Here is a 20629-nt window from a genome sequence, read left to right as displayed (position 1 = left end):
TGAGAGCCAACAGCATCCTAACAGGGCATAAAACTTCTGGGCCCCATCCTCCAACAATACGGCCTTTGAATTAGTTAAAAGAAAAATAGTAATGCCTCCCACCCCCCCGAGTATCCACCCATCCTGAAGATGAGCACAACGGCTGAGCCACGGGCATCACATTGCCTAGATGTGCGCTCTCCTCAAACATTGAAGTCACTTGCCTCTGTCCCCTAGTGTGCCGCCCACCTCAGTGCCCACCCACACGAGGAAAACAACACATGGGCCCATGAAAGCTTCTACCTCAATAAGCGTAAAAACTCCCAGAACTGCATAGGATTTCCAGTAACACTTTATGATGGCTTTCGTTAAAGAAGGCTTCCGTGCGTCTTTCTCAGCTCTGGAAACTTCTTTATCCCAGCACCTGCGAGGAGAAACACCAAGCGCGATGAGAAACAGCTCCTCTAACCAGAAGGCAGAACAGAGGAGGCGGCTGACAGGCCCCGGGGGGCTGCCTCCCTCCCCCTGGATAACTGTTTGCAGGCCCCCACCCCCACCATGAAAGACACGTGGGGCGGAATCTGAAACACCAGAAAAAACAAGCCTTGAGGGGAAAAGTTCCAGTCTCAGGAAACAAGTCGCGGCCAAGCGTGGCTGGACTAACAGCGCCAGGCGCAGGCCAGGAAGCCAGACGGGCGCACAGACGGCCTCCTCCGGCGAGACCGTCTCCGGGGACAGAGCCTGGCGTCCAGGGCCTTTGAGGCTGGCAAGCTCCACGCCACAAAAGCACAGGAAAGACAGGTCATCCCCGGAGCCACCAAAGGAGGCTAAGTCCAGGGACAGCCTAGGGGGAGGGCAGGGCACAACAGGAGGGAAGGAGGCTCCAGAAGGGCCTAGGGGAAGGCAGAAACCTTCTCAAACCATGAGACACACACTTAGGAGAAATTCTCACTCCTCCTTACCCTTCTCCTTCCCTCCTGGGGCTTACCCTTGCAACTCCTCTCCCAGATGCTTGGAGCGATCTTCTGGAAGCACCGAATACATGTCATCTTCCTCTAACCTCCGTTTGTGCCCAATTTTAAACAAGGGGTTCAGCCACCTGTGAAGAATTAAGACAAATTAGGCATCTGTCTAATTAGAATCCCACATTCATGGGGTTAAAAAAAAAGTCTATAAAACAAAATAGCATATGATTTCACTTCTGTGTAGAATCTAAAAACACTGGAAACAGATCCATAAATACAGAAAACAAACTGATGTTGTTGGGGGGGGAGAGGAGTGTGCAACATAGAGGGTTCGGGGAAGGGGGACAGGCTTCCAGTTACGGAGCACGAGTAAGTCACAGGGAGGAAAGGCACAGCACAGGGAATCAAGTCAGCAGTGTTGTAATTGTGGTGTGTGGTGGCAGACGGCAGCCACAGCTGGGGCGAGCACAGCACAACCCACGGAGCTGACAAAGGGCAACATGGCACAGCTGAAATGAATGTGACATTGTAGGACAACTACATTTCAGTTTTTTGAAGGTCTACATTAGAGATATTGGGAGGGAATGAATATGTGCTTACACACATGCGTGCGTGTGCACGCGCGCGCGCGCACACACACACACACACACACACACACGCAAACAAAGCTCTACCCACTGAGAAGTCCCAGAAGCAGGGACATACCAGAAGTAAAAAGTATACCCTATAACCCAGCAATTGAACTACTGGGTATTTACCCCAAAGATACAGATGTAGTGAAAAGAAGGGCCATCGGTACCCCAATGTTCATAGCGGCAATGGCCACGATAGCCAAAGTGTAGAAGGAGCCAAGACGCCCTCCAACAGACAAATGGATAAAGAGGATGTGGTCTATATACACAATGGAATATTCCTCAGCCATCAGAAAGGATGGATACCCAGCTTTTCCATCAACGTGGACAGGACTGGAGGAGATTATGCTGAGTAAGATAAGTCAAGCAGAGAAAGTCAATTATCATATGGTTTCACTTACTTGTGGAGCATAAGGAATAACATGGAGGACATTGGGAGATAGAGAGGAGAAGTGAGTTGGGGGAAATCGGAGAGGGAGACAAACCATCACAGACTGTGGACTCTGAGAAACAAACAGAGTTTGTTTGGAGGGGAAGGGGTGGGGGGATGGTTGGCCGAGGGATGCATATCAAGAGGAGGGCTCATATTGCGTGGAGCACGGGGTGTTCTACACAAACAATGAATCTTGGAACACGACATCAAAAACTAATGATGTACTGTATGGTGACTAATATAACACAATAAAAAATAATATAGGAGTGCCTGGGTGGCTCGGTGGGTTAAAGCCTCTGCCTTCGGCTCAGGTCATGATCTCAGGGTCCTGGGATCGAGCCCTGCATCGGGCTCCCTGCTCAGTGGGGAGCCTGCTTCCCCCTCTCTCTGCCTGCCTCTCTGCCTACTTGTGGTCTGTCTCTGTCAAAGAAATAAATAAAAATCTTTAAAATATACATATATATATATATATATATATATATATATATATACACACACACATATGTGTATGTATGTATGTATTCTGGGGCCTAAATCTTGGATTTTTTTTTTTTTTTTTACCATACATAGTTTCAAAAAAAGCCATCCAGGCGCCCCCTGTTGTTGTCCTTTTTTTTTTTTTTTTTTTTTTTTTTTTTTTTTTTTTAAAGATTTTATTTATTTATTTGACAGAGAGAAATCACAAGTAGATGGAGAGGCAGGCAGAGAGAGAGAGAGAGAGGGAAGCAGGCTCCCCGCTGAGCAGGGAGCCCGATGCGGGACTCGATCCCAGGACTCCGAGATCATGACCTGAGCCGAAGGCAGCGGCCCAACCCACTGAGCCACCCAGGCGCCCTGTTGTTGTCCTTTTAAAGCCACCTAGTTGCTCCTTCCACTTTCAAATCCCGACAACCGCTAATCCATTTTCCGATGGAACTAGAGCGTATCATGCTTAGCGAAATAAGTCAAGCGGAGAAAGACAACTATCATATGATCTCCCTGATATGAGGAAGTGGAGATGCAACATGGGGGCTTAAGGGGGTAGGAGAAGAATCAATGAAACAAGATGGTACTGGGAGGGAGACAAACCATAAGTGACTCTTAATCTCACAAAACAAACTGAGGGTTGCTGGGGGGAGGGGGGTTGGGAGAAGGGGGGTGGGGTTATGGACATTGGGGAGGGTATGTGCTATGGTGAGTGCTGTGAAGTGTGTAAACCTGGCAATGCACAGACCTGTACCCCTGGGGATACAAATATATATGTTTATAAAAAATAAAAAATTAAAAAACAAAACAAAAAAAATCCCAAAGGTTACATATTATATGATCTCATTTATATAACACTTTATTTGGAAAAATTTGTAGAAAAAAAGTTTTTCTTATGATGAGAACTCTTAAAAGCTACTCTTAGCAACTTTCAAATACAAAATACAGAATTATTAACTATCGTCAGCATGTCATCCATGACATGACCGCAACTTAATTTTGTAACTAGATGTTTGAGCCTTTCGGCCCCCTTCACCCAGATCTGAGTACTTTCCTACCTTTCTTCCCTAAGTAAGGAACCAGGTCTCCTAAAAATGTCCGATTCCAAGGTTGGGGAGGTTTATGAGCACCCCTAACAATTAGCTTTCCTAACTGTAATTTAAATGCCTGACATTAACCTTTTGATTGCTGGGGCAGCCACTTCAAAGATGTCCGTCTCTCCAAGGAAGACACTGCCAGCCATACGAAATAAAGAGCCAGGCCACCCGGACAGTAGCTAGTGGTCCCTCCTCTTTTAAGATGCTCACGTTCACCTAGATAACTGACCCTCTGGCCACTGGCTTTTCCATTCCTGGGCTTTAATTCCCTCTTACGTTTTAAATTCACCAATAAGGGGGCGCCTGGATGGCTCAGTGGGTTAAAGCCTCTGCTTTCGGCTCAGGTCATGATCCCAGGGTCCTGGGATCGAGCCCCGCATCGGGCTCTATGCTCCGCGAGAAGCCTGCTTCCTCCTCTCTCTGCCTGCCTCTCTGCTTACCTGTGATTTCTCTCTGTCAAATAAATAAATAAAAAATTTAAAAATAAATAAATAAATAAATAAATTCACCAATAAAGAGTGAACTCACGAAACTCCAGACACCCCACTCCTCGACAGAAGGGGTAAAGGCAGAAGCCCAGGGGCGCTTGGGTGGGTCCGTCGTTAAACGTGTCTGACTTCAGCTCTTGTCACGGTCCCAGAGTCCTGGGATCGAGCCCCGCATTGGGCTCCCTGCTCAGCGGGAAGCCTGCTTCTTCCTCTCCCATGCCCCCTGCTTGCATTCCTCTCTCACTGCCCCTCTCTCTGTGTCAAATAAATAAATAAATGAAATCTTTAAAGGCAGAAGCCCAGATCCCAGTGTGTGTGCGTGCATGCTTGTGCTACCAGCACCTGGCCCATGCGGGCCCCAGGCACGCTCCAGGCACGCCCTGCACCCTGTAGGACCCGTGAGTAATAGACCTTCTCTTTTCTAAAGTTCCCTAAAGGCCGTTGCTGAGACTTGACTTGCAACCCCAGGAAACCGCAAGGGCTGGTCTGGCCACTGGCATAGCTGCTAGAGCGAAATGCCTACGGGGGCCTGGTGCAAAGTGCCCCCAGGGGCGAGCAGGGTCCAAGTCATTCCTAGAGACAGCGCCTCTTCCACAGGCTGACACCAACACAGGACGGGCAGAGAGAAGTATAAGACGGGCCTGGAACATCGCACACCATAAAACAAGGAAGCACTCTGGGAATCACAAGGATGTGCCCAAAGGCCAGAGGAGACAGCTCGAAGGGCTCTAGCCAGACAAAGCCGGGATACTTCCAGCATCAAATAAATAAATAGCAATGAGCCACACCATTAAGGAACAGAAGAATCCGTGAATCCTTACTGCCACACAAACGGGAGGGACGGAAAATTCTAGAATGCAAATACAGAAGGAACCGCGGAATTAGGGAATGACTGATGAAGTTAAAACTCATGGGTCAACGCATGATGTGCACCACGGTATTTATATAATTTCAATGAGCTCTACAAGTTACTAATTATGAAAAGCAAACAACGGTACCAGAGATCTCCAGAGCCCTACACAGATGGATTATATGTTCCGGAAATGACAATAATGAATGCAGAGACAGCCCAGCAGTAAACAGTATCTCACTGATGTTGCCAGTAAGGACATTCCAGAGGCCAGACGACAACCCGGGAAAGTAGACTCCTTCCTATTTCTCTTATTCAGGGCCTTATCCCCAGCACAATACCGAACACCAGCAATGAAGGGCGGCTCAGGAATGTTTTGCTGTTGTAACAATGAATTCCATGAATCACAAAGAAAGCAAAGAGAAACTGAGCTTCACGTTTTGCTATGGTAGCTTGGTGCCTCTGAAGAACCCCAGTCCAGGAGGTGAAGGCTGGGCTCTAGCCCCAGCAACGGTACTGGGGACCCCGCGGTCCCGGACCGCTCCCCGCTCCAAGGTCAGGAGCTCCACGACTGGTCAGCCAACACCTCTGCGTCTGTTTCCCTCCCAGACAAAAGCATCAATCCGTGTGAGCTTTCCCACCAAAGAGGTTTGAACCGTACCGGGTGGTTTTCCCTGTGGAAAACGCTGAGGCAGTTAGCAGTGGGACGCACCCAGATGATAACACCCTGCCCTGAAATTCTGCTGGCAGAGGACAAAATGCTCATCACTGGAGAAAAGGAAATCAAAACCCCAGTGAGACAGAACCTCACACACAGGAGCATGGCCACTATCAAAAAAGAAATACGTAACGAGTTTGGCGAGGGTGTGGCAGAGCCCTTGCCTGCGGCCATTGGGAAATGCAAAATGGTGCCACCACCAAGGACAGACGTCACGATTCCACGTACTCAAGGTCCTTAGTCTAATGCAGACAGTATTAGAAACGGGGACGCCGTGCTTAATGAAACACTGATGCAAGATGAAAAGGGTCCCGGAGACGGGCTGCGTAACAACATGAGCGAGCTTACCACCCCAACCGTGCACTTCTAAATGGTTAAGATGGTAAACCATATGTTATCTGTATTTTACCACCATTTTTTAGAAGTTAATGAGAAAAAAAAATTCTGCCGGATGTGCTGTAGGTGAACCTCGACTGTGCCAACTTTCTCATTGTATGACCTTGAACTAGCCATCGGATCCCTCAGTACTGACCTCCAGCAAACAGGGAGAACACCACGTGAGGCTGCTCTGGTCCCTGCAAAGACCCACCAAATACCAGCCCTGACTACGACAAAGCTCTTAGGAAATCACATCACATTAGAGCCCCTTTAAAAGGCTCTAATAACTTAGATGAAGTCACTCAATTAAGAAAACTTCTTTTACCCCAGCTCTTGATTTAAAGACCCTCCCCACCCCCTTCAGTGCCCGAATCCCAAAAAGCCAGGCTGAGCGCCACAGACACCAACAAGGGGTTTTCTTTTTTTCTGACGGTTTTCTTTTCTATCCGATGGCGAGCCTACTTTGTGCTACCAGCTAGGTAAGGACCTGGACGCGTAGACCTGAGTCAAAGACCTCTGACTCCCAATGTACCCCCAGGGCTACTCAGTCGACAATTCCAGACCGCCCCCGAATGAGCCATCTTGCAACTCTGCTCTGCCCCAAGGTCCTTCCTTTCCCTCCCAGCTTCCTCGCTCTCCTTCCTGCCTCCTGCAGAGCCCTGAACACAGCAGGGACATTTCCTCCAGTCCCAGACTTGCAGGACTGTCAGCCCCTCGGGGCAATGACGACTCACATACCACTGGCCACCTGCATGACCACACACAGAGCCTGGCTCGTCACAGAGCCTGGGCACAGGTGCACGGGAAGGCACCTGTTGCAAGGTCAGAACAGCGCCCACTGCAGGTGAGCTATCCTCAAAACGGGCCACTCCCCCAGCTCACTCGGCTCCCTCCATCCCCCCTCCAAGCTGTGGACTCTGCAGAGGCTTCCGACCTCCACTGTGGAGCTTCCAGGGCTCACTGGCTGGCCTTCCTGTCTTCCTCCTCTCCTACCAGCTGACCCAACACCTCTTCGTCCTCGTGCTCCTCGTCTCCCCACACCTCCCCGCACCACCACCAACCCGAGACCGTACAACCATCACGCATGGATTACTGTCCTAATTCCCTTCTATAAAAAAAAAAAAAATCTTTCACACAATTCAGTACCAGTAAGAAGAATCACGAGGAAGCCACTGCTCCTGCAGACCAGCCCCCAAGACTGGGAAGAGATTAAAGCACCACTGGCCGGAACTAGCAAGGACGAGACAAGCAGCGGGTGATGCCCTATGAAGTCATGAGAGCGAGCCCGGCCGGCGCTAGCCACACGATCCAACCATCCCCAAGATCCCCTTCTGAGCCCGAGCGTGCCTGGTGCTGCCTCTTCCCTGATTATCTGGCCAACGGGCCGGTTCAGTGAAACAGGCACTTCTGTTTCCAAACTGTTGAACCACATCTCCCATAAAGGAGGACACTTTGTCCCCATAAAGGAAGCTCTTCCTTCCAAGCCACCACCTACAGTCCGGCCCCTGGCCCCTGGCCCCAGCCCTCCCTTCCAACCCTCCCCAAAGCTCTCTGCAACTCCTGCCTTTGACTGGCAAACTGCCCTGTGCCCTCAGCTCTGCCCTCTAAGCAGAGCCCTGGCTGGCCCCTGCGGACACAGCTTCCTCGCAGCCTCGCAATGGCCCTGCAGTTTTCCAACTCCATTTTCTAGCCCCATGCTCTTCCTGTGCCCCCTAGCTGTCTACACCCCCCACACCTGCTATTACTGCTACATCAGACACATTCTGTCTCTCTGTCATTCCTTGGGACTTCAGCAGAGCACATTCCCCCCACCAACTCCTTGCATCATTCTAAGTGATGTTCACACTGAACACAAAGAGCACCCCAAACCGCAGCTGCTCACATTCTTGATCCTTCTGGAACCTTCCTGCCTCTCAATCTTTTTTTTTATTTTTTAAGATTTTATTTATTTATTTGACAGAGAGAGACATAGCGAGAGGGAACACAAGCAGGGGGAGTGGGAGAGGGAGAAGCAGGCTTCCCAATGAACAGGGAGCCCGATGTGGGGCTCAATCCCAGGACCCTGGAATCATGACCTGAGCCGAAGGCAGATGCTCAATGACTGAGCCACCCAGGCGCCCCTGCCTCTCACTCCTCTTATGAACACATCAAGGATGGTCTTTCGGACCTCTGCGGGGGTCACCGATGGCTGTGCTCCCTCACCTGACATCCCCTTACTCACTCTGCAAGCCAACGACTGGAGGGCAGCCTCGTGCCCCCTAGGGGACAGCTGTCCATCCCCGGCCTTCCAGTACCACCCAACTGCTGACAGCCAGGCCCCTCCCACCACACCCCAGTTTTCTACAGCAAAGCATCTACTTGTGGCCTCCTGTCGGACGCCAAGAGGCAGCCCCTCTAACTCCCACAATGGAACTCCCGACTTCCCTGCCGAACCTGTCCTCCCCCGCTCTGTAAGTGTCAACCTCAAAGAGCCCACCGCTCAGACCGGAAACCCAGTCGTCCCCGGATGCCTCCCTTCCCCTCAGCCAACCCATCAAGTCAACCCACCAGCTCGGCCCCCCGCGGACCTGCTGACCCCACCTGCCTGTCTCATTGAACCACAGCGGCTCACTGGCTCGCCTGCTCGCACTCTTGGTTTCCGGGTCCTTCCACAGAAAAGCCAGAATGACTTCTTAAAAACACAAGGCCATGTGATTCCCGTGCAGCAGAATGATGCCCGACTTCCTCACGGGGTCACGTGTGCCCCGGGGCCCTCCCAGCTCACCGGCCGCATCTCCCACCCGGGCTCCCCCAGGTCAGTGTTCCGCCTGCGGTGGTCCCAAGTCCCTGCTGGCCGCTCCCTTTCCTGAGAACAAACACTCTTCCCCATTTGCTCCCACGATGGCACCTTCTCTTCTCCTCCAGGTCCCAAACTCCCGGTCACCCCCACAGCAAGGCCGAGGCTACCTGCTCTTCAAAAACCAAACACACCCCGATTCCCCACTTTGTTTCCCTCTTCTTTCTTACCCCTTTACTACAGTTTATATGTTCAGAGAAAAAAAATCCACTTTTTCTGTCTCTCTCCCTTCTAGAAAAGAGCTCCATGAGGGCAGGACACCGTCTTTCTAGGGTATTCCCCGTGCCTGGCCCAGAGTGGGTCAGTCTGCACGGCTCTCCCCTGGGTAAGAAGCAGGGACAGAGGACACTCAGACACCCCTCTGTGAGCTCTGGTATGAAAGGGGAATGTGCAGGTCAGCCGAGGTCAGTAAATCATTCAACAAGTGCCCGAGCCCCAATTAAATAAGTCATTTATTGTTCAAAGGATGCATTTTAAAGCACTCTTAGCTGTGGCTAATTATTAGTCATTGGGTTAATTTTCCCTGGAGATTCTGCCCGCCTGTCACTGGGGGCTCCAAGGCAGAGCTGGGGGGACAAGGGGTGAAGGGAAGTGGGGTTCTCAGGGTCAAGGAGACCAAGAGCAGGGCCTGGGGTGAGGGACAAAAGAGAGGCACACGGATCTCACGGTCAGACCCACACTAGCTCACTGGAACCCCTTTCCCCTAAAAGCAGGAGTTCTTAAGCTTGGCACTGCCGACCTTGGGCTGGACACATCTTAGGTACGGGGCCTGTCCTGTGTACTCTAGAATGGCCAGCAGCACCCCCGGATTCTACCGTCAAGATGCCAGTAGCATCTCCTCTTCCCAAGTTTTGACAACCAAAAATGTCTCCAGACATGGCCTGAGTGGCAAAAACCCTTGGGTCAGAACCATTGTCCTGAGCCTTTTCTCTTTCTAGAAAAGCCACTTCCCTTCAAATGTTGGCCCAGACAGTCACCACAGGGCATTGATAACAATCCCTGAGCCACCAAAACAAGGACGGTACAAACCCATTTCTCTGTTTGTTAGCCCAATTCCTCTCCAGGAGCTCACAGCCCAGGTCCAGCAAGTAAGGGATTTATGTTGAAGACTGACAGTAGGACATGACAAGGGCGATCATGAGCTCTGCAGAAGATCAACTTCTTGGCTTTTTTCAGGTCACTCACCAGTGACTGATCCCCTCTCCAGCATAGATTCTCAAAGTGGGCTCCCCAGACCGGCAGCATCAGCATCTCTGCTGGAAATGCAGACCTTCGGGTCCCATCGCAGACCCCTGAGTCAGAATCTCTGGAGTGGGGCCAGCCCTCTGTACCCTACCAACTCCCGCAGGTGATGCAGACACAGGCTCAAGTTGGAGACTGTGCCATACAGTGCGCCTGGCATGACCATCAGGACTTACACCAAGAGTCCCAACCCTGACCAAATATCAAAATCCCAATCTCAACCTGGAGAGTTTTAAAACCAAGACCAACAGATGGCAAAGCCCCATGCAATGGCTGAATCAGAGTAAGCCAAGATAGAACCCTACTGGTTGGTCTTTTCCAAAGGTCCACCAAGCCCAGCCAGTTCTAGTCATTGGCCAGATCCAGGAACCATTTGCACCATGAGGAGTGGAAAGCATGGACAGCTGGAGGCCCTCAAAGGAGGTTTGGGAGGGTTACCAGGAAGAGACAAAGCTTTTGAGTAAAATTCAGGAGAATCATTTGGAGGAGACCAGGTGAGAAAGAGGAATTTTTCAGGAAAACAAAACCAGATATGCAAAGACCTACTGTCTAGGAACAGCAGGTTCAAAACTGCATGGGGTCTGGTGTGGTAATGGGGTAACCAAAGGTCTTATATTCCAAATGAACTTTATACTTTACCCTAAAAAAGGGAAATAGTACAAGTTTTCAAGCCACTTTGTTGATGATGGACTTTGGGAGATAAGGAAACCAGTCAGGAATGTGACTTGAAAGAAACATTAAGAAAGGGCAATAAGGAGCGCCGGGGTGGCTCAGTGAGTTAAGCTTCCGCCTTTGGCTCAGGTCATGGTCCCAGGTCCTGGGATCAAGCCCGGCAATGTTCTCCTTGCTTGGCGGGGAGTGTGCTTCTCCCTCTGCCTCATGCTCCCCCTGCTTGTGCTTGCTCTAGCTCTCTCTCTCTCTCTCTGACAAATAAGTAAATAAAACCTATTATTTAAAAAAAAAGAAAAAGAAAAAGAAAAAGACAATAGCCACATTCCTTCATGGAAGGAAACTAGACCCAATTTGCTCTCCCAGCCTTATTTCCCTCTCGTTAAAATAAATCTCACATCCCTTTGCTTGGTCCTAACTCTGAGACTGCCACTCCACCAAAAGGATAAATCACATAATCAATAATCAGAGTTTAAAATTCAACATCCTATTACTAATTGACTGTATCAAAACAAGAAACATTGCAATTCAAACCAACCTTTTAAAAAACTTTAATATCCTTATTTAATATAAACTGAAGCATCTGTCAAATTTATTCTTAATTAAATTCCTTAAAATTGGCATAGCAGTAATATGTATTTGAAGATTCGGGGAGTGGTAGGGTGCCTGGGTGGCTCAGTGGTTAAAGCCTCTGCCTTTGGCTCAGGTCATGATCTCAGGGTCCTGGGATCAGGCCCTACATCCGGCTCCCTGCTCGGCAGGGAGCCTGCTTCCCCCCTCTCTTTCTCTGCCTGCCTCTCTGCCTACTTGTGATCTTTGTCTGTCAAATAAATAAATAAAATCTTTAAAAAAAAAAAAAAAAAAAGATTTGGGGGGTGCCTGGGTGGCTCAGTTGGTTAAGCTTCTAACTTCGGCTCAAGTCATGGTCTCCTTGTCCTGGGATCACGTCCTGCACTGGGCCCCTTGCTCAACAGGAAGCCTGCTTCTCCCTCTCCCTCTACCCCTCCCCTATGCTTATGTGCATGCGCTCTCGCTCTCTCTCAAATACGTAATCTTTTAAAAACTAAAATAAAAATAAAATAAAATTCTGTATTGTATTTACTAAACATCTAAAAAAAACTACATCCATGAGCAACTCTGCTTACCATCAAAACCCAATAAATTCATTCCCATTAAAATAAGATACTAAAAAGGGATGGCTCATCACATACTAATAACAGCTATCAAAGGAGTGGAAGGGGAGCACAGATAAAGAAAAGTAATAAAATGTATATACAGATAGTTTACAAAAGTAGAAAGTCCAACTCAAAGGTACTAAGGGCAAGTTGTAAGATGCATAATAAAGAGATCAAAACCAACTGCATTACCGTAGCCTAATGAGACTGTGGAGGGGGGTGGCTTCTAATGATAAATGAAGATATTAACTTCAAAGAATAAGTGGCAAAAAGTTTTTAAAATTTAGTAATTAACTCTTAAGTGGAGAAACCCAGTAGACACCATCTTAACCAAGTGATAGAAGTTACCACCACCAGTAATAAGACAAGTTGGCATCACATGCATAGGATTACACGGAGCATTTACTTCTTGGTGTTCCTACACAAAGAAAAATCAAACAAGCCCAAATTGAAGAACATTCTACAGAGCAATAATCCACAACATTCTTTAAAAATATCAACAACGTGAGAGATTGCATAAGCTGTTCCATATTGAAAAATGCTGAAGACACAGGAAAACGAAATACAACACATTATCCTGGGCCTAAAATGGGTAATGTAAACAAATTGCTTATGCAGGCTGAGAATTAGATGGTAGTAATGTATCAACATCAATTTCGGAATTTTGATTGGAATACCTTGGTAATGCAAAAAAGTGTTCTTATTTTTAGGAAATCTGTGCTAAAATTGTCAGAGGGAAATGGTGCATCAGGCCCTCAATCTACTTCCTTAAAAGTCAGATAAAAAGGAGTAATACAATAGCATGGCCAATACGGCAGAATCTAATATTAGGGAATATGGATGAAGATTTTGTGAGTGCTGTGTACCACTCTTGCAAATTCTGTCAAGCTGAAATTATTTCAAAGTAAAAAGTTAAAAAAAAAAAAATTAAAAATAAGAAATAGCAGGGGTGTCTAGTTGGCTCAGTCAGCTAAACACCAGACTCTGGATTTCACCGCAGGTAGGGATCTCAGGGTCCTGGAATCCAGCTCTGCATCAACCTCCTGGGGTCAAGCCCATGTCAGGCTCTGAATTCAGTGTAGAGTCTGTTTGTCCTTCTCCCTCTGCTCCCACACACATATACAAATACACACACACACACACACACACACACACTCTCTCTCTCTCTCTAATAAATAAAATCTAAAAAAAACTTTTAAAAAGTACCAGATTTTAACATATTTCAAAGGCAATTATCAAAACTCTATGGCCCATAGCAGTGCCTTCCTGGTTGGAGCAGTTGGTTAAGCATCTCGGCTTCAGGTCAGGCTCAGGTTGTGATCCCAGGGTTGTGGAATCCAGCCCCACATCAGGCTCTACACTCAGCTCAGTGTGGGGTCTACTTGGGATTCTCTCTCTCTCCCCCTCCCACTCATGCTCTTGCTCTTTCTCTAAAATAAATAAGTCTTTAAAAAATTAAAAATTTTTAAAAACTCTATGGCCCACAGCAAACTTTATACTCATCAGTAAAAAACTGAAAACTTAACCTCTAAGATATCTGAACAAGACAAGGATGCCCACTCTCATGACTCATATTCAACATAGTAGTGTTGGAAATCCTAGCCAGAGCAATTAGGCAAGAAAAAGAAATAAAAGGCATCGAAACTGGAAAGGAAGAAGTAAAACTTTCACTATTTGCAGATGACATGACACTATATACAGAAAACCTTGGAGACTCCACCAAAACCCTATTCAAATAAATGAATTCAGTAAAGTTTCGGGATACAAAGTTAATATACACAAATGTGCCGTTTCTGTCCATTAACAACAAAGAGAAAGAAATTAAGAAAACTATCCCATTTACAACTGCAGCAAAAAGAATAATCTATCTAGGAAAAAAATTTAACCAAGGAGGTAAAAAACCTGCATTCTGAAAACTGTACGACACTGATGCGTGATGACATGAATAAATGGAAGGATACTTTGTGTTCATGAATTAAAAGAATCTTGTTAAAACATCCATACTACGTAAAAAAAAAGAAAAAACAATCCATACTACAAAAGTAATCTACAAATTTAATGCAATCCCTATCAAAATTCTAATGCTGTTTTTCACAGAAATAGAATAAGTAATTATAAAATCTGTATGGAAACACAAAAGACCCCAAATTGGGGCACCTGGGGGGCTCAGTCAGTTAAGCATCTGTTAAGCATCAGTTAAGCTCAGGTCAGGACCTCGGCCAGGGTCATCCTGGGATCAAGTCCCACATCAGTCTCCCTTCTCAATGGGGAACCTGCTTCTCCCTCTCCTCATGCCTGCTGCCCCTGCTATGCACACACACACACACACACACACACACTCTGTCAAATAAATAAAATATTTCTTAAATAGAAAATTACTGTTTTTTAAAAAGACCCCAAATAGCCAAAGTAATCTCAAGAAAGAAGAACAAAGCTGGTGGCATCACTCTCCTGAATTTCAAAATGTATTACAAAGCTATAATAATCAAAACAACATGGTATTGGCATAAAAACAGAGACATAGATCAATGGAACAGAATAGAGAGCCCAGAAATAAACCCACATATATAAGGTCAATTAATTTATGACAAAGGAGACAAGACTATACAATGGGGAGAGGATGGTCTCTTCAATAAATGGGTGTTGGGAAACTGGACTGCCAAATGCAAAAGAATGAAACTGGACCACTATCTTACACCATACACAAGAATTCACTCCAAATGGATCAAAGACTTGACCATCGTTTGGTATTAACTTAGCTGAGGGCAGGGAGGCCATGAAACTATAAAACTCCTAGAGGAAAACCAAGGCAGAAAGATCCTTGATGTTGGTGTTGGCAATATTTTGGATTTGACACCAAAAGCAGAGGCACAAAAGCAAAAACAAACAAGTGGGACTCTATCCAACTCCCCTTTGCTCCCTCCTTGTGCAACAATATGAATGGACGTCCCTAGAAGGTACGATGCTAAATGAAGTAAGTCGGACAGAGAAAGATAAATACTGTATGATTTCACTTATATGTGGAATCTAAAACACAGACAGAACAGAGAAAGATAAATACTGCATGATTTCACTTATATGTGGAATCTAAAACACCGACAGAACAAACCAGACTCGGCTTTGGAAAACAAGCTGGTTGTTGCCCGAGTGAAGGGAGTGAGGGGATGGGCAAAACAGGGGAAAGGGATAAAAAGAGAAACGTCCATCCAAGTACAAACCAGGCCCAACCCTGCTTAGCTTCCGAGATCAGACGAGATCAGGCATGTTCAGGGTGATGGGATCGAGACAAACCATAAGAGACTCTGAATCTCACAAAACAAACTGAGGGTTGCTGGGGGGCGGAGGGTAGGGAGAGGGTGGTTGGGTTATGGACATTGGGGAGGGTATGTGCTATGGTGAGTGCTGTGAAGTGTGTAAGCCTGGCAATTCACAGACCTATACCCCGGGGGCTAATAATATATTATATGTTAATTAAAAAAGTTTAAAAAAAGAAGAGAGAAACTTCCAGCTATAAAATAAGACACAGAGATGCAAGGCATACCTAGGAGATAGAGTAAATAACACGTAATGACTGTGACAAATGGTAGCTAGACTTATCTTGGTGACTTGGATAAGCCTTAGTCACCTGGATCACTTCCTAACATATATCAATATTGAATCACTGTGTTGTATATCTGAAATTAATAATATATCTCAACTACACTTCAATAAAGAGAAAGCTAAAAAGCTCCTGCACAGCAAAGGAAATCACCAAAGAAACAAAAAGTCAGCTTGCTGAATGAGAGAAAGCATTTGCAAATCTGTATCTGATGCGGGGTTAACAATCACCTATGTAAAGAACTCACACCACTCAACAGGAAAAAAACAACATGATCAAAAAATGAGCAGAGGATCTGAATAGACATTTTTCTGTCGAAGACATACAAACGGCCAGTCAGTACACGGAAAGATGTTCGACATCATTACTCTTCAGGGAAATGCAAATCAGAGCCACGGCGAGAGACGTGGCCTCACACCTGTTAACACGGCTTTTATCAACAAGACAAGAAATTACAAGGGCTGGAGAGAATGTGGAGAAAAAGGAACCCTCGTCCACGGCTGGCAGGGAGGTAGACGGGCAGAGCGACTACTGAAAAAGATCCTCAAGCAATTAAAAACAGAATCACCACACGGTCCAGCAGTCCTAGTTCGGGTAATGTACCCAAAGGAAACGAAATCATTATCTCAAAGAGATACCCATACTCCTGTGTTCACCCCAGTATTCACAGCAGGGGTGTGTGTGACCGCATATAGACACACACCGTGAAATACTATCTGACCTTTAAATAAAGGAAATCCTGTTATTTGTGACAACACGGATGAGCGTGGAGGGCATTACGCTACAAGAAGGAAGTCAGAGAGAGACGGATGAACACCACATGGTCTCACCAGTATGCGGAATCTTAAACAAGACGTCTTCATCATCTAAACCTAAGAGAAGAGTGGTTGCCGGGGGGCAGGAGGGCGGGTTGGAGGGGGAGTAGGGAGAGACGGGTGAAAGGATCCAGACGTCCAGCTCTGGAACGACTAACGTCTGGGGCTCGGACATGTAATGTGGTGACTGCAGCTGATAAAATTCTACCTTATCATTGACATCGACTGGGAGAGAACTTGAATGTTCTCACCAAACAAAAGGGGGGGTAGATTTGAGGTGATGATGGAGGTGTTCATTACACAAATGGTGGGGGAATCCTCTTAAAACGTGTACATATATCAAAGCGTCACACTGTTCTCTTGAAATACCTTACCATTTTGTCAATTATGCCTCAAACCTGGGCCAAAAGAAAAAAAAAAAAAAAGATGACGACTTTGGCTGGTATGTACGCTCTTCCTGGACTTCATCCTGGTTGCTCTAAATCCCTGGAATTTTATAAATGAATATTTTTTAAGATTTTTATTTATTTATTTATTTATTTGACAGAGAGAGATCATAAGTAGGCAGAGGGGCAGGCAGAGAGACAGAGAGAAGGAAGTAGGCTCCTTGCCGAGCAGAGAGCCCGTTGCGGGGCTCAATCCCAGGATCCTGAGATCATGACCTGAGCTGAAGGCAGAGGCTTAAGCCACTGAGCCACCCAGGCGCCCCAATCCCTGGAATTTTATAAGTAACTAGAGATGGGGCCCTGATGGTTTATGGTAACCAAGGTGACTCACAGCAGTTCCAAGTTGAGTTTATGCTAACAAATGACTCAGGATGGGGGTTCCAGGGACAAGCCATATGACTGATCAGAGTGTTGGGCCAGTGAGTGATAGGGCACCGGGCCAGCCTCTGGGGGAGGCTGGGGATGGATTCCACTGGTGATGCCTGCATGAGAAAAACACAACAGAAACTCTGTGGACACCAGAGCCTGGGGGAATGTTCCTGGTTGGCAATACTCTGACTATTGTCACACAATGAAGTACCAGGAGGGTGATACCCTGTGACACCACAGGGATAAGACACGGAAGCTTCAAATCTGGGACCCTCCCAGACCTCACCACCTTCCCTTTGGTTCCAATCTGTCTCTGTTAGAATAAATCTGTAATTGTCAAGACCGCACTTTCCCGAGTTGTAGGGGCTCGGGCAAATTACTGAACCTGAGTGGGCTGTGGGAACCCTTGACTTTGCAGCCAGCTTGGCCAGTAAAGAGGGTGGCCTAGGGACCCCCAAACTTGCAACTGCCATCTGAAGAGAGGCCAGTCTTACAGAGGGCTGTACCCTTCCCCTGTGCGGTTTGGACGAACTCCAGGTAGTTGGGGCCAGAACTTTCTAGCTCTTGCTAGAGCTCCAGACCGATGCTCACATCTCAAGACACCTCCTCAGCTTGGCCTTGAGATCAGCTCGCCACTGGCTGCCCTGCTCTGACCGTCCCCTTTCTGCCATGGTCTCCCTCTGCTCACCCAAGTTAATACCAAACAGTAGTCCCAGACCAGGCACTCTCCAGCCTGTCACTGTCACTATGAAGACTCCCATCAGCACTGACTCAAAAGACCAGAAAGGTCTTAAAAGCCCTCTCCCCTTGCCTTGTGACCACATGCTCTAAGTCTAGGGCAAAGTTCTCATGTAAGCAGCGGGCATGAAAGCACCTGACACGTTCATGAACGGTAAACCCAGACCGCCCCCCTCGCCGGGGTTCTGTGTCCGAGGACCTGGGGCAGAGACGAAGAATCTACATTGCGGAACTTGCTCATGGGTTTCATTTGGAGTTGCATGGCAAATTAATTATGTTTCCACGTAAGACAGACACACGAAGGAGGACGGTCAATGATCCTTTGATCACAGGGGGTTAGAGAGCATACGCTGCTAATCTGGTACAGCCTGTAAACCTCAGAGGGAAACCCTGGCCCGAAGATGTCAAGGTCAGTTACATAATTGAACCAGGACCTGGTCTGAAGAAACCCGGAAAGGGTAGATCCAAGAGCCCTTCCTCCCCAGAGAACAAGCTGTGCCTGGGGAAGGGGCAGGGAAGCAGGGATTCCCCACATGGCCCAACAGACCAGCTACTGAACGAGGACACACGAGTCCTAGCCCCCGGTGTCCCCGCACGACCCCCCACCCATGTCGCCACCGATCACTGGTTCAGAAGTGGAACAGGGATAAGGCTCCAAACAGCTGTGGGACGGGACAGCAGCAAAACACACGAGGAACAAGGCCTCTCAGTAGAGGGAAGGGGAGCCCCTGGGCTTTACCACGCCACCAGGAAGAAAGTAGGATTCAAGTCAGGGGCACCTGTCAGGAGAAAACTTGGTCCTCCCTCACGGGTTAAGGGGTCGCTCAAAAAACAGCCAACTCGCTCAGGAGACCCAATAGTAAATCATGCTGGGAGGCCATCAGCCTCGCTGGGAATCACAATGACAACAAAGTGAAGGTGTTATGCCAGAGACAATTTATATACATACATTATGTGTGTTATGTATACATATGTATATACATGTGTTATGTTATGTATATATGTACATAACTTGTGTGTATATGGGGTTTTTCATTCCAATATGAGCTGACCTATGAGCTAACAGACACATTGACAAGATTTTAAGATCTCAAACTGATCCAATTTTTCTCTAAAACAGCTCAGGAAGGGCCACCTGTCGCCTAAGCATCCAACTCTTGGTTTCAGCTCGGGTCATGATCTCGGGGTCGCGGGGTCCGGCTCCACACTCAGTGGGGAGTCGGCCTGAGATCTCCTCTCTCCTTTGGCCCCTTCACTGAGCATAAGTGCGCTCTCTAAAATAAAATCTAAACAAGAACAACAACAAAAGGGATGCCTGGGTGGCTCAGTTGGTTAAGTGTCTGCCTTCGGCTCAGGCCATGATCCCAGGGTCCTGGGATCGAGTCCCACATGGGGCTCCTTGTTCAGCAGAGAGCCTGCTTCTCCCTCTCCCTCTGCCTGCAGCTCCCCCTGCTTATGCACACGCGCACACACTCATGTCAAATAAATAAAATCTTTTTAAAAATAAATAAATAAACACTGAATTTTAAAAACAGATTGTGAAACCATCAAAGTAGGCACACGCATTAAAAATACAACCAAGCAGGGTGCTTGGCTGACTCAGCCAGTAGAGCATATAGGATTCTGATCCTGGGGTTGTGAGTTCGAGCCCCCACATTGGTTTAGAGATCACTTAAAACCTTTTAAAAAGTACAACAAAAGAACTATATACCTACTGAGGGGTGCCTGGGTGGCTCAGTGGGTTAAGGCATCTGCCTTCGGCTCAGGTCATGATCTCAGGGTCCCAGGATCGAGCCTGGCATTGGGCTCTCTGCTCAGCAGGGAGCCTGCTTCCCCCTCCCCCTCTGCCTGCCTCTCTGCCTACTTGTGATCTCTCTCTCTGTGTCAAATAAATAAATAAAATTTTTATAAAAAAAGAACTATACACCTATTGAGATTTAAAAGAAATACCATAGAGAGTTTGAAGGCAACTTTTAGTTCTTTTTGAAGGAAGGGAAGAGTTTGTGATTAGGACAGGATATGGGGAAGCTGGCAAAATCTTTTTTTTTTTTAAGACTTTATTTATCCGACAGAGAGAGAGAGAGCACAAGCAGGGGGAACAGCAGTGAGAGAGGCGGAAGCAGGCTCCCCGCTGAGCAGAGAGCCTGATGTGCGGCTCGATCCCAGGATCCTAAGATCATGACCTGAGCTGAAGGCAGAGGCTTCACCCACGGAGCCACCCACACACCCCAGAAGCTGGCAAAATCTTATTCTAGAACTTGAGTGGTAGTTACAAGGGGGTTAACCCCATAACAATTCTCTAATCTAGGTCTCTATTTTGTAGAATATTCTGTGCCTGTTTTATAAAATAAAGGTTAAAAACCGTGGCTGGGGCGACTGGGTGGCTCAGTGGGTTAAAGCCTCTGCCTTCAGCTCAGGTCATGGTCCCAGGGTCCTGGGATCGAGCCCCGCATCGGGCTCTCTGCTCAGAGGGGAGCCTGCTTCCCTTCCTCTCTCTGCCTGCCTCTGCCTACTTGTGATCTCTGTCTGTCAAATATAACAAAATCTTTAAAAAAAAAAAAAAGTGGCATTAAGTGAGAAGTACAATGGACAAGGGTAAATTATATATAATCACAAATTGACCACTTCCTAGAAATATTTGCAAAAATCACCTAATAAATGCATACAGTGACCTAATAACAAAAGTAGGGATTTTGCTACCCTTCGTCAAAGAAAAAAAAAATTGCCTTGGGCTGC

General features: G+C 47.3%; 1 protein-coding gene across 1 annotated transcript in view; it reads right to left on the bottom strand.

Annotated features, from left to right (window-relative positions):
- ABCC4 (ATP binding cassette subfamily C member 4) overlaps positions 1 to 20629 on the bottom strand; it is a 248047-nt gene that overhangs the window by 203988 nt on the left and 23430 nt on the right. Inside the window, exons 2-3 of the mRNA XM_059144719.1 lie at positions 968 to 1078; positions 283 to 403 (exon numbers count right to left, since the gene is read on the bottom strand). Coding sequence (XP_059000702.1) covers positions 283 to 403; positions 968 to 1078 — 232 coding nt within the window. The remainder of the gene's footprint in view (positions 1 to 282; positions 404 to 967; positions 1079 to 20629) is intronic.

The sequence above is a fragment of the Mustela lutreola genome, chromosome 13 (assembly GCF_030435805.1).
Source record: "Mustela lutreola isolate mMusLut2 chromosome 13, mMusLut2.pri, whole genome shotgun sequence".
In the NCBI taxonomy this organism is placed as follows: domain Eukaryota; kingdom Metazoa; phylum Chordata; class Mammalia; order Carnivora; family Mustelidae; genus Mustela; species Mustela lutreola.
This window is presented reverse-complemented; position numbering and strand designations above follow the sequence as displayed.